The sequence below is a fragment of the Pelophylax lessonae genome (assembly GCF_965119305.1).
Source record: "Pelophylax lessonae genome assembly, chromosome: 10".
Classification (NCBI taxonomy): Eukaryota; Metazoa; Chordata; class Amphibia; order Anura; family Ranidae; genus Pelophylax; species Pelophylax lessonae.
Window position 1 is genome coordinate 24576659 of NC_138777.1, and position 14771 is coordinate 24591429.

Below are 14771 nucleotides of genomic sequence, written 5' to 3' on the forward strand. Positions count from 1 at the left end.
GTGGAGCTGTAAAGGCTAGATACCCCTTTTGCAAGGGAAGAGTCATTTGGTGGGTGAAACATCAGGAGGAGAGGGGCACAAGTGGAGACACAGGGGACATTGCATGCTATTGCACACCCCCCTGGTCGTAACATGACCAAGCATCTCTCCTTTTATTAGCACCACCATAAGGATTAGCAGGGATGGCTGGAATGCCGGACTAATTAATGGACTACTGCGATATTATCTATGGACTGTTCACTCAGACCACAGATCACTTTGTATTAGTTTATGATTTCTGTAAAACTACACAGACTGATTAATGGTATCAGTGTAATTGGATGGTCACAGGTCGCCGTTGGTCGCCTTCCATAGGGAAGCTGAGGACCCGTTCTAATAGGAGCGACACAAGTCGCTCCGACTTAGAAAAAGGGTCCAGAGCTTCTTTGGGGCGACCAGGAGGCGACCGCCATAGACTTCAATGTTATGAAGTCCGTGGCGGCCGCTCCGAGGTCGCGGCGCGCTGCTCGCACCGCAACCTCGGAGGTCACCCCCCCAAGTCGGATCGCGGCAATGTGAACGGGGCCTTACACTGTTCACTTGGCACTTGCACTTTATTAGCATTGCATCCTTTGCACATCATTTTGTATATATTGCACACAATTTGTTTGTGTCATTGTTTATTTTTTTTGAAATCTTGTGAATGAATACAATTAGACGGGTTTATTATTACGGTATTATATTGCATATAGAGAAGCGCCAAAACCCATTTTTATATAGTTTTCACATCAGACACTACCCTGGTAGCAGTCCAAGTGGGGGCAGCTCTATTCACATTTTGCACATTATCACATTTTGTTTACTATCCATAGCATGGATCATATACACACTTCTTCACTGGTGGACACTGATGAGCAGTACTGATGGGCACTGATAGGTGGCACTGGTGAGCACTTATTAGCAGTACTGATGGGCACTGATAGGTGGCATTGGCGGGCACTGATAAGCAGTATTGCTGGGCACTGATAGGTGGCACTGGTGGGCACTAATTAGCAGTACTAATGGGCACTGATAGGTGGCATTTGCGGGCACTGATTAGCAGTACTGCTGGGCACTGATAGGTGGCACTGGTGGGCACTAATTAGCAATACTAATGGGCACTGATAGGTGGCACTGGTGGGCACTAATTAGCAGTACTAATAGGCACTGATAGGTGGCACTGGTGGGCGCTGATTTGCAGTACTGCTGGGCACTGACAGGTTGCACTGGTGGGCACTAATTAGCAGTCCTAATAGGCACTGATAGGTGGCACTGGTGGACACTAATTAGCAGTACTAATAGGCACTGATAGGTGGCACTGGTGGGCACTGATTAGCAGTACTGATGGGCACTGATAGGTGGCACTGGTGGGCACTGATTAGCAGTACTGCTGGGCACTGATAGGTGGCACTGGTGGGCACTGATTAGCAGTACTAATGGGCACTTATTGGTGGCACTGGTGGGCATTGATTAGCAGTACTAATGGGCACTGATAGGTGGCACTGGTGGGCACTGATTAGCAGCACTGGAGGGCACTGATTTGCAGCACTGTTGATCATTAAAGGAGACTGATGTCCCTCTAACACAGTGGTTCTTAACCTGGGTTCGATCGAACCCCAGGGGTTCGGTGAGTCAGTCTCAGGGGTTCGGCGGGGGGGGGGGGGGGCAACAGGGCAATTGCTCCCCCCAAGAAAATATTACTGATTGTGAGGCCAACCCACCCCCCCCCCCCCCCCCCCGGGAAATCAGAGCTGCGGTCAGGGTGACTCACAGCCATTAGACATGGACACTTGACGCTCTGCCCCCTGTACCTCCCCCAGCAGGTTTCCAGCCTATCTCCTGCAGGCTGCTTGCTGCTTGAGTGGGCGGGATGGGGATGTACCTGACCACGGAGATCACGCCCGCCTGGAAGAGGGAAGTATGAGCAGCTGAGCAGAGGGAGCCGAGTGAATGTTCCTGGTGGTAGGCTCAGCTAGCTGTACATGGTGGATTCGTTTGCAAGCACCTCTATGCTAAGTCTGCTGAGTTACTGCAGCTTAGCATAGAGGTGCTGTTAGCTGACAAATGGAAATGCATGTCCTTTTCATTTAGCTCAATAAGCATTGTGAATGCCCCCTGGCGTGTGCCCTCCTGATACCCCATGGTATGCCCTCCCAACACCTCCCCCCAGTGTGTGCCCTCCTGACACCCCATGGTATGCCCTCCCAGCACCTCCCCCAGTGTGTGCCCTCCTGACACCCCATGGTATGCCCTCCCAACCCCCCACCCCAGTGTGTGCCCTCCTGACACCCCATGGTATGCCCTCCCAACCCCCCCAAGTTTGTGCCCTCCTGACTCTCCACTGGTGTGTGCCCTCACTACCCTCCCCCACAGTGTGTGTCCTCCTGACCATCCCCCCAGTGTATGCCCTTCCAACCCCTTGGTGTGTGCCCTCATAACCCCCCGGTGTGTGCCCTCCTGCCCCCCCCCCCCCAGTGTGTGCCCTCCTGACCCTCCCCTGGTGTGTGCGCCCTCCCAGCCCCCTGGTGTGAGGCTTTACTGATCCCTGTACACTGTCCTATCCTCTGTCTTGTCAACTCCTGTCCTCTGCCCTATTCTCTGTACACCGTCCTACAGCCTACTGACCACTCTATCCTTCCCTACAATCAACTGACCCGTATACACTGCCCTACATGCTACTGGCCTCTGTACACTGCCCTACATCCTACTGACCTTTCTACACCGCCCTAAAAACTACTGACCCCTATACACTGCCCTACATGCTACTGACCTCGCTACACTGCCCTACAAACTACTGAGCACTGTACACTACCCTACAAACTACTGACCACTGCACACTGCCCTACAAACTACTCACTACTGCACACTGCCCTACAGCCTACTGACCTCTGTACGCTGCCCTACATACTACTGACCTCCTGTACATTTTACTTTGTATGATACGTTTAATTCAGTTCTGTAAACAACACCTTATTTTCTGGCAGTGCCCCTCCCGAGACTAGACTCATAAAATCATATTTTATTTTTCCAATTAAGAAGGGTTCGGTGAATGCGCATATGAAGCTGGTGGGGTTCAGTACCTCCAACAAGGTTAAGAACCACTGCTCTAACAGAAGCAGTTTAACGGCTTGCTTCTGTTTTTCACGCTAACAATGTGAAAAAAAAGAAAGCCGGAAACCAGCTTCTGTTTACTTCCGTAATCAGCTGTCATTGGCTGACAGCTGATCACATGGTAAAGGGCCCGCTGCTCTGTGATCAGCCCAGTCCCAAGGACTCAGCGATCACAGAGCGGGGCTCACGGGCGGCATGAGAATGGGAAAATGTCTATGTACGTCCTTCCGACATTTTAGGCCCGCGCTGTGGCCGTCTTTCTGGTAAAGTGCGGGCACAAAGTCGTTAAAGTAGAACTATAGTCAAAAATGTTTTTTTCATTTTCGATAGAGCAAGGGAGGGTTATATGCTGTCAGATCTTTTCTTTTTTCCGGGGACAACCCAAATTTGGGATTTTCTGTTATTTTCACTTTCAATGATATTGATAAACAGGACATAGAGAGGGTGAATCTCCCTAACGGACCGACAGCAATAAAAACTTCTAATCCCTCTACACTCTATCAAAAAAAAAAAAAAAAAAATGCCTTTAGTTATATTTTAAATGAAAAAAAAAAAATTAAAAAGTATAAAATAAATAATAGCGCTTTACACATGTTACTTTGTACATTCCCATCTGTCCCTGCTTTTCAAATACTAGGGCCAATGGAGACAGGATCCAATTCACCTACCAGCATGTCTTGGAGTGTGGGAGGAAACCGGAGTACCCGGAGGAAATCCATGAAAATACAGGGATAACATACAAGCTCCAGGCATGTAGTGTCACAGTTGGGATTTTCACCTGCCACCCTAGTGCTGCTAGGCAGAAGTGCTGGGCAGACTAAGGCCGGCCATACACAGTTTAACCAGTTTAGGCCTTTTTCTGACACTTGTTGTTTATAAGTTAAAATCATTTTTTTTTTTGCTAGAAAATTACTTAGAACCCCCAAACATTATATATATATATATATATATATATATATATATATATATATATATACAGTATATATATATATATATTTTTTTTTTTAGCAGAGACCCTAGAGAATTAAATGGAGATCATTGCAATATTTTTTATCACACCGAATTTGCGCAGCGGTCTTACAAACGCAATTTTTTGGGAAAAAATGCACTTTTTTGAATGAAAAAATAAGAAAACAGTAAAGTTGTTTGCATAGGCAGAGCGCCCTTCTGCCTGTGCCTCGAACAATCGTCGGGTCCACCGCACTCGCTGATTGGCTCCCATTGTGTCCAATCAAAGCGGGAGTGGGTCGCTGGTTGGAGCTCAGTGATCAGAGAGACAGAGAGAGAGAAACGAAGTTACAATTTACAAATAAACTCCTGAGCAGAGATAAGTGCTGGGAGGGGGGCCACACAGGGAGGGGGATTAGTGAGGGATGACTGTCTCTTTCTCAACAGATAAAAGCTGATAGCAGGGAGAGGGACAGATCAGATTCAGGTGCTGGAGGAAGATTTCTGTATTTGTTGTCCATCACTAATCCCCCTCTCTGTGTGGACCCCCCCTGTGCGCTCGGGCCCCCTACAAGAGGGCTGGTGGTCCCCCCCTATCAGCGGCCCTGCTAACAATTAACCCCTTGATCGCCCCTGGCTTAACTCCTTCCCTGCCAGTGTCATTATTACAGTAACAGTGCATATTTTTAGTACTGATTACTGTAGTAATGTCACTGGTCCCCCCAAAAGTGTCAAAAATGTCAGTTAGGGGTCCGATCTGTCCACCGCAATGTCGCAGCCCCGCTAAAAATCGCAGATCACCGCCATTACTAGTAAAAATAAATAATTAAATAAATAAAAATTACATAAATCTTTCCCCTAGTTTGTAGACGCGATAACTTTTGCGCAAACCAATCCATATATGCTTATTGCGATTTTTTTTTTACCAAAATAATGTAGCAGAAAACAAATTGGCATAAAATGATGAAAAGATTCGATTTTTACTTTTTTTTTGGGGGGGGGGGGGTGTTATATAGCAGAATGTGAAAAAAAAAAAAAAATTGTTGCTTTTGTTTTTTTTTGTTTATAGCGCAAAAAAATAAAAATCGCAGAGGTGATCAAATACTACCAAAAGAAAGCTCTAATTGTGGTAAAAAAAAGTACAACAATTGTATTTAGGTACAGCGTCGCACGACTGCGCAATTGATCGTTAAAGTAATGCAGTGCCGAATCGCAAAAAATGGCCTGGTCATTAAGGGGACAAATCCTTCCGGTCCAGAAGTGGTCAAAGGGTAACTCCACTTTCGTTGGAAAAAATTAGCAAATAAAAAAAAAATATTTAGTGTATACAATTTTGACACAAATCATGTTGTAATTGAATGTTATTAAAAATGACCTTTCCTTTTCAATCTGCAGCTGCTGTAATTTTCTGAAAATGCAATGCAATATGGCCGCCTGGAGCTGTTCTGTACACAGAATGTATACTGACCACACCCCAGAAACATCATTTCCTGCTTGTGTGATTGGCTCCCCAATTTTCCCAGAAGTCTGCATTAAGTCAGATTTCTGGCATCCCCTGCAACAAAAATGTAATTTTTGGTGAGATACTCCCAATAGGAACACGTCTAAAGGGATGCAGACCCAGCAGCTTCCCTCATTAGAGCCCTGCAGCTGCCACAGCTGATAGATAATTATGAAACCACTCCCATTAGACCCACTCAGCAGAGAGGAACAAACAATGATTTCTTCAGAATAACAAAAGGTTGGAATCTGCAACAAAGTTTGTTACAATCCATGCAATGTACAGAGATCACCCAGAGGGGAATGTTTTTTTCTCAATAAAAGTGGAGTTACGCTTTAAGGATCTCTACCTGATATCAGCGTTCCTGAAATAGTTGTTAGACTCGGCTTTTCTGCAGCCTCATTTGCATCCATCTCATCGCTTCCCGCCGCCTTCAAAGAGCGATCTTTGCAATTAACGATCTCCGGAGATGTCTGCTTGGAGGAGATGACGTGTGGGAAGCGGAGCTTTGCCTGGGGCTGGACCGGCTCCGTGCATTTATAAACATTCATCTAAAAAGAGCGGAGAAGAAAGATTAGATACAAAAAGCACTGCGATAAAAAATAAATACGTTATGCAGTCAAAAGTGTCCCTGTATCCATAAGGCCCCTTTCTCACTTGTACGACCTAAAAGTCGTGCGACTTTGACACAACTTTGCCGGGCGACTTTGAACTTTGCCGGGCAACTTGAAGCGCTGCCTGTGTAATCTTGAGGTCTATGGACCTCAAGTCGCATTAAAGTCGGACCAAAGTAGTACAGGGACTACTTTGGAGTTGCCGTGACTTGAAGTCGCACAGATATGAATATTGGAAATCGCGGGGTACAACTTGTCATGCGACTTTGCAGTCTCAAGTCGCAGGACAAGTCGCACAAGTGTGAAAGGGGCCTTATAGAAATGACAGTTTGTAGGGCACATGCTGGTTTTGGGTATCTATCACCCAATGTAGATACACTATATTGTCAAAAGTATTGGGACACAACAACAATAAGGGCACACCGACCTTGTGCATTACTACTAAAAAGGTTTAACCTCCCTAGAGGTATTCCCGAGTGTGGCTCGGGGTTAATAATGTGTACCAAAAGCGGTAACCCTGAGCCACACTCGGGATTACCCCAGAATCTTACTCACCTTCCCCTGCGATCCCCCGCTGTCTTCCCCGGCGTCCTCCCCACTGTCATCCCCTCCGTCCTCCCCGCAGTCCTCCCTCGCCGTCCTTCCTCGCCGTCCTCCCTCGCCGTCCTCCCCTGCCGTCCTCCCCGTCGTCCTCCCCGGCGTCCTTCCCACTGTCATCCCCTCCGTCCTCCCCTCCATCCTCCCTCGCCGTCCTTCCTCGCCGTCCTCCCTCGCCGTCCTCCCCTGCCGTCCTCCCCGTCGTCCTCCCCACTGTCATCCCAGCCGTCCTCCCCCGCTGTCCTCCCCGTCGTCCTCCCCGCCGTCCTCCCCCGCCGTCCTCCCATGGTCCCCCCACTGTCCTCCTGCCGTCCTCCCCGTCATCCTCCCCACTGTCATCCCTGCCGTCCTCCCCGCCGTCCTCCCTCACCGTCCTCCCTCACCGTCCTCCCTCGCCGTCCTGCCCCGCCGTCCTCCCCGCCGTCCTCCCTGCCATCCTCCCCCACCGTCCTCCCGTGGTCCTCTCACTGTCCTCCCCTGCCATCCTCCCCTGCCGTCCTCCCGCTGTGTGCTCGGCCGATGCCGGCACCTGTCCTCCGGTTCCCTTCCCTGCGAGCGTTGCGACGCAGGGGGTTGAAACCGGCGGCAAATTCAAAAATGTAAATACACCAAATGACATAATACAAATCTGTGATCCTAACGGGTTACACTGTATCATCCCATTTCACCTCAGGATTTCACCTGGTGACTTTTCCAGTGCCCTGCCTGTGCTTTTCAAGTGCTTTGTGCCTGGAAAATAGAGAACGACCATGGCGTCCAAAAAGTGTTTTTTGCTCAAAAGCGCTTTTTAGACGAACTGGAAAACAGCGACAGCGAAACTGAGTTACTTGAAGAACTGAGCGATAGCGATTCTTGGGAAAATTCGTCATCGGATACAGAAAGTGACGATTCTGATGTCTTATTCTGGCACATCGCTCCGTTGGAATCATTTGATATACTTCCAAAATTCCACAAGCTATGTGCCAGAAAGAGACATCAGAATCGTCACTGTCCTCACTTTCCGTACCTGATGACGTATATACTTTTCTCATCGGCAGTACAGTATATAGCAATCTTGTGACTTCTATCAGTGCCTGGTTAAAGGAGTAGTTTTCATATAAGGGGTCTTCATTCTCCCCTGACTGTCCTATGAGGCTGCAGGACCCCTGCTCCTTTGTCTGGACAGTGCTGATTGGCCCTGTGCCGATCACATGCACCCCCTCAAGAAAAAAAAAAAAACTCTTTAGCAATACACACCAAACTGAGCATGTGCAGAGTGCCCTCAAGGCTCTGTACTATCAGAAGATGTATTGGGGACTGCGGAAGAAGGGGAGGATCAGAGAAGACAGGAGCAAACAGCCTTTTTACACAATGCGGAGGATTAACCTCTTAGGTTCCACTGTGAGTATAATAAGCATGCTTTACTGCATATACAGAATGGAGGAAGCCTGCCAGAGCATGGAATAAGGCAAGTATTACAGCTTATCCACACTAAGTGGGCCCTTTGCATGCTTTTCTCGGGACCTTGGGGCACTGTTTCATCCACTGATACCAACAATTGGTTATAATTCCCCCCCCCCCCCACTGGGACCAGTGAGGGGACACAATTCCTCACAACGACACCAACCATGGGGCAATTCCTCCGAATGAAACCAACAATTGGGCCCAATGACACCAATAATGTGGCACAATTCCTCCCACTGACACCAACGATGGGGTACAATGCCTCCCACTGACACCAACGATGGGGTACAATGCCTTCCACTGACAACAACAATGGGGTACAATGCCTCCCACTGACACCAACGATGGGGTACAATGCCTTCCACTGACACCAACGATGGGGTACAATGCCTCCCACTGACACCAACAATGGGGTACAATGCCTCCCACTGACACCAATGATGGGGTACAATGCCTTCCACTGACACCAACGATGGGGTACAATGCCTCCCACTGACACCAACGATGGGGTACAATGCCTTCCACTGGCACCAACAATGGGGTACAATGCCTTCCACTGGCACCAACAATGGGGTACAATGCCTCCCACTGACACCAACGATGGGGTACAATGCCTCCCACTGACAGCAATGATGGGGTACAATGCCTCCCCCATGAGATCTCAGGGGTTCATGCTAGGACTTGGAGTCCTTCAATTTTTGACGGAGTTACATCCCTTAAAAAGGAAGGAGTCGGGCAAATTTACATAGGAGTCGGAAGGGGAGTGCACCCGATTGTAGTCTTGCCTAGGGCAGCACAAAACCAAAATACACCATTGGATGGGGTACAATGCCTCCCACTGACACCAACGATGGGGTACAATGCCTCCCACTGACACCAATGATGGGGTACAATGCCTCCCACTGACACCAATGATGGGGTACAATGCCTTCCACTGACACCAACGATGGTGTACAATGCCTCCCACTGACATCAACAATGGGGTACAATGCCTCCCACTGACAAATGGAGGAAGCATGCCAGAGCATGGAATAAGGCAAGTATTACAGCTTATCCACACTCAGTGGGCCCTTTGCATGCTTTTGTCTGGCCCTTGGGGCACTGTTTCATCCACTTATACCAACAATGGGGCATAATTCCCCCCCCACTGGGACCAGTGAGGGGACATAATTCCTCACAACAACACCAACCATGAGGCAATTCCTCCGAATGAAATCAACAATTGGGCCCAATGACATCAAAAATGTGGCACAATTCCTCCCACTGACACCAACGATGGGGTACAATACCTCCCACTGACACCAACAATGGGGTACAATGCCTCCCACTGGCACTAACGATGGGGTACAATGCCTCCCACTGACACCAACAATGGGGTACAATGCCTCCCACTGGCACTAACGATGGGGTACAATGCCTCCCACTGACACCAACGATGGGGTACAATGCCTCCCACTGGCACCAATGATGGGGTACAATGCCTTCCACTGACACCAACGATGGGGTACAATGCCTCCCACTGACAGCAATGATGGCGTACAATGCCTTCCACTGACACCAACGATGGGGTACAATGCCTCCCACTGGCACCAACAATGGGGCTACAATACCTTCCACTGGCACCAACAATGGGGTACAATGCCTCCCACTGACACCAACGATGGGGTACAATGCCTCCCACTGACACCAACGATGGGGTACAATGCCTCCCACTGGCATCAACAATGGGGTACAATGCCTCCCACTGACACCAACGATGGGGTACAATACCTCCCACTGACACCAACGATGGGGTACAATGCCTCCTACTGGCACCAACGATGGGGTACAATGCTTCCCACTGACACCAACGATGGGGTACAATGCCTTCCACTGACACCAACGATGGGGTACAATGCCTCCCACTGACACCAACGATGGGGTACAATGCCTCCCACTGACAGCAATGATGGGGTAAATGCCTCCCCCTGGCACCAAAAATGGGGTACAATGCCTCCCACTGGCACCAACGATGGGGTACAATGCCTCCCACTGACACCGATGGGTTACAATGCCTCCCACTGACACCAATGATGGGGTACAATGCCTCCCACTGACAGCAATGATAGGGTACAATGCCTTCCACTGACACCAACGATGGGGTACAATGCCTCCCACTGACAGCAATGATGGGTTACAATGCCTCCCACTGACACCAATGATGGGTTACAATGCCTTCCACTGACACCAATGATGGGGTACAATGCCTTCCACTGACACCAAGGATGGGGTACAATGCCTCCCACTGACACCAACAATGGGGTACAATGCCTCCCACTGGCACCAACGATGGGGTACAATGCCTCCCACTGACACCAACGATGGGGTACAATGCCTCCCACTGACACCAACGATGGGGTACAATGCCTCCCACTGACACCAAAGATGGGACATTGTTTTTTCCCTCTGATGTCTGGACTTTTTCTACTCCCAAAGGCCACAGTCTGGCCACCCTAAAGTTTGAAGGACTGTAAGCTGGCCTCCTGTTTAGAAAGTTTGGAGACCTCTGCTCTAGACCTAACAAGCATACAACCTTAGGCATTCTGCCTAGAGTGGGGCACTAGGTTTGTCTCTATTAAGCGGGATTACCTTGGTATGCTTCTAATAAATCCAATGTTGGTTGGGTTTCCAGTAATTAGCCGTCAACAAGCTCTGCTTTGTAGGTGACAAGTGAGGACAGCACCATTGAGATAGATGAGAAGCGTGACTTTCCTGTAATAGCTCCCGTCACCCAGGGATCACCCGGGATCTCTGCTGCTGTCTGAACCTATTTAGAGCTTCCAGACTGTCAAGTCTTTTTTCCTCTTCAATGAATATGTTGCTTGGTAACTGCTCGGCAGCGAGAAGAGTTTTGCAGGACCCGCTGTGTACAAGCTTTTACAGCAATAACGCTGAACCATTATGAGCCTCTAGGACCCTCCTGAAAATTTCCGGCTCTGTGAATCTGAGGAAGTAGGTCATGTATCCTATACAACAAATATTCTTTTTTTCTTTCGTTTATGTCTTCTAGAATTCTGTTTTTTTTTTCCCGTGAATTAACCACTTAAGCCCCGGAAGATTTTTCCCCCTTCCTGACCAGGTCCTATTTTGCGATTCGGCACTGCGTGACTTTAACCGACAATTGCGCGGTCGTGCGACGCTGTACCCAAATTAAATTGGCGTCCTTTTTTCCCCACAAACAGAGCTTTATTTTGGTGGTATTTGATCACCTCTGCGATTTTTTGATCATGCGCTATAAACAAAAAAACAGCGACAATTTTGCAAAAATAACAATATTTTTCACATTTTTTTATATGAAATTCCCCCCCAAAAAAATGTAAAAATCAAAATTTTTTAACATTTTCGGCCAATTTGTTTTCTGCTACATATGTTTGGTAAAAAAAAATTGCAAAAAGCGTATTTTGATTGGTTTGCGCAAAAGTTATTGCGTTTACTAACTAAGGGAAAGATTTCTGTCATTTTTATTGTTTTTTTTTTTTAACGAGTAATGGCGGCGATCTGCGATTTTTTTTGTGGGACTGCAACATTGCGGCGGACAGATCGGACCCTTGACTTACATTTTTGACACTTTTGGGGGTACCAGTGACATTACTACAGTAATCAGTGCTATATATATGCACTGTTACTGTAAAAATGACACTGGCAGGGAAGGGGTTAACTTTATTTGAGAAGGAGGGGTTAAGTGTGTCCCTAGGGGCGTGCTTCTAACTGTGATTGGATGTGGCTTTTCATGTAACAGCAGAGATCTACGGTCCTACATAGCAGGACCGTATGATCTCTGCTGTTACACAGCGGAGAATGACAGGCGGCTGTGTTTACATTAGCCGCCTGCCTTTCTCCCGGGGGAACGGACGATCGCGAGTGAGCGGCGGACATCGGGTCTGCCGCTCACATGCGTGGGTGGGTCCATGAGCGAGCCTCTGGCGGCGCGCGCTCGCTCCCTAGAGCCTCACAGGCTAGCGACGTAGATCTACGTCACTTTGCCTGTGAGGGACTGACTGCCGACGTAGATAGACGTTAGGCAGTCGGCAAGTGGTTAAAACATGACTGTGACATGACTGTGATAGATGGACAAATCAGCTCAAGTTCCACAATGCTGAAAAGGACACATGAAGGTTTATCTATCCCAAACGGAAAATAAAAGATCCATAGTGGGATCACATGGGGAAAAAATGGGACTATACCATACCCAAAGTAAAACAAGAAAAGGAAAAAGAAGGAATAACAGTAAAATAAAAATTATATAAACTTTATTCGTAACAAAAAAGCCAAAATGGCCCTAAAATAGAATATCATATGTAGCAAGGTTTCCAGGCCTATGGCCTGATGTGGGTCTGCCATTAGTACCGGAATCCTCTCCAGCCCATGTGAGCTGAGTCCCCAGGTGTGACAACTGAAGCAGCGACAACTCCGGCATCTTTGTTTGTGGTTTTTTTTTGTAATTAGGGGATGGGAGAAGGGAATGAGTGGGATACTCCTTGAGGCTTTACTATTTACAATTGGGACTTAACTTCTGAAATGCCCTTTGGCGCTTCCTTGACGCCAGCCGGCGCCAGCCAACACTCACTGACACTGGGAACGCTCTGTAGAACAAAAGAAGTGCTGAATCCTCCACTTCTAGTCCAGAAGATTCAAGACTGAGAACTATAGAACTCCTGACACTGTTGTACTATGAAAGTCACTGAATACTTTCCCCTGCCTGGCACAGCTGGAGGAAGTATATAGTAGAACTCTGTATAGCTGTCACTTTAACTGGCACGCTCTATACCATTCAGGGCCCAAACTATAGGTGCCCATTTTGTCCTTGAACTCTTCAGGGTCCACTGACTATGTACCCCCTCTGTAGCTTCAGGGTCCTCAACCTAGGTACCCCCTTTACAGCTGACACTCGATCCCAGAACCTCTTCGGGAGTGGTCCCCTCTAACTTCAGACAGACCCCCAGGGGCAATCCTCAGTACTCACAACCTGTGTAGGCTTTCCTGGGACCGGACCCCTCTCTCTCTCCGCAGGCTCTCGGCACACCGGATCCCCTCAGCTCAACTCAGCACTCTCTGGACACTCAGACGGCACCCCGAGACATCCGCCTTCCTCACAGGAGGAGAGACAGCCGCACTCTCCTTCCTGGGACTCTTCTCCCGCTAAAGACATCGTGCCACCCACTTCCCCCCAAACTTATACCCACTTCCAGAATCCTTTGCAGCCTAATCTGCCTTCTGGGGTAGTTACAAGCTGGGATGTGTCCCCTGATTGGGTTTCCTCCACTGCCCTATGAGAAGCCTCTCACAGGAGCCAGTTGGGATACTTCTCCCCTCAGCAGGCACATCTGGAAGCCCTGACACCCTAACTAAATAAATCACAGCCCTGCTGTTAGGCAGACAAGGCCCACTATACATTTTACCTAGCACCTATTTGTAGGGTGCTACACATAAGTAAGTGCATATTAAAAACAATGCAAATACACGAGACAAAGCCGAGTTTACAAGATACAGTGGAGGCCCTACCATGGGTCCCGCTGGGTCTATTGGACCCAGACAGCACTTGGAGAGGGGCAGCAAATTGACTCCCAAGATTTTTTTTCCAGCAGTTTTGTGTGTCATCAGTTTGCGGTACGTTACCGGCAGCATTTCCCCATCTCATATTGCCGCCCGTAGTGCAAACTGATGAGTATGAGAAGGCGGAGCCTCTCCTCCGGGGAACGTCCCTTGCGTGACTGGTGTGCGCAATGATGTCAGACATCAGCGCACTCCATCTCACGCAGGGCAGGCTGGATTTTATAAGGCAGTGGGTATGGCAGACACAGGAGTGACAGGAGGACTGAGGACAGACATCGGGTGTTTGGTGGACCGGTCCGGTGGTGAGTTATGGAAAAAGATAACAGTATATATGATATACAGTATAATATTTTCTAAATTTTATATTTATATAAAATTTTTTGTTGTTGTCATGACATCTCTACTCGGCGCCAGATTCAAAAAAATTACAGCATTCAAAACAGCCAATCTTAGCGTTTTGAATGCTTTTAAGTGCAGAGGAGGGGTTTGGGGCCTTTTAGACCCCCAGATCCCTCTACAAGGAGTACCTGTCAAGTAAAAATAAAATAAAAATAGGAATTTTAAATGTACGAAAATATCGGCCAATATCGGCCAATGCCGATATGCTATGGCCAAAATATTGGTATCGGTATCGGCAACGAAAAACCGATATCGGTCGATCACTACTCTTAATCCAAGAAAGGACTTTGCTCGCTTTGGAAACCGCAGCTTGGCATTGCATGCTATTATTAAGCTTATGATCTACCAGAACACCCAGATCCCTCTCCACCATTGACTCCCCCTAGTATGTATGATGCATGCATGCATATTCCTTACCTCCAAGTTTATAACTTTACATTTGAGTAAATGAGATGTGCGATCTACGTATGTACATTACAGGGACTTTACAAACTTTGTTGCAGATTCCTTCCTTTTGTTAGGACCTCTGGAAGTTCGGCCGTCCTCCT

At 48.1% G+C, this 14771-nt stretch overlaps 1 protein-coding gene across 1 annotated transcript in view; it reads right to left on the reverse strand.

Moving 5' to 3' along the window:
• The window catches only part of SYT13 (synaptotagmin 13), a 68756-nt gene that overhangs the window by 25110 nt on the left and 28875 nt on the right, over positions 1-14771 (reverse strand). The window contains 1 exon segment of the mRNA XM_082270589.1: positions 5928-6129. Within this exon segment, the coding sequence (XP_082126715.1) occupies positions 5928-6129 (202 nt within the window).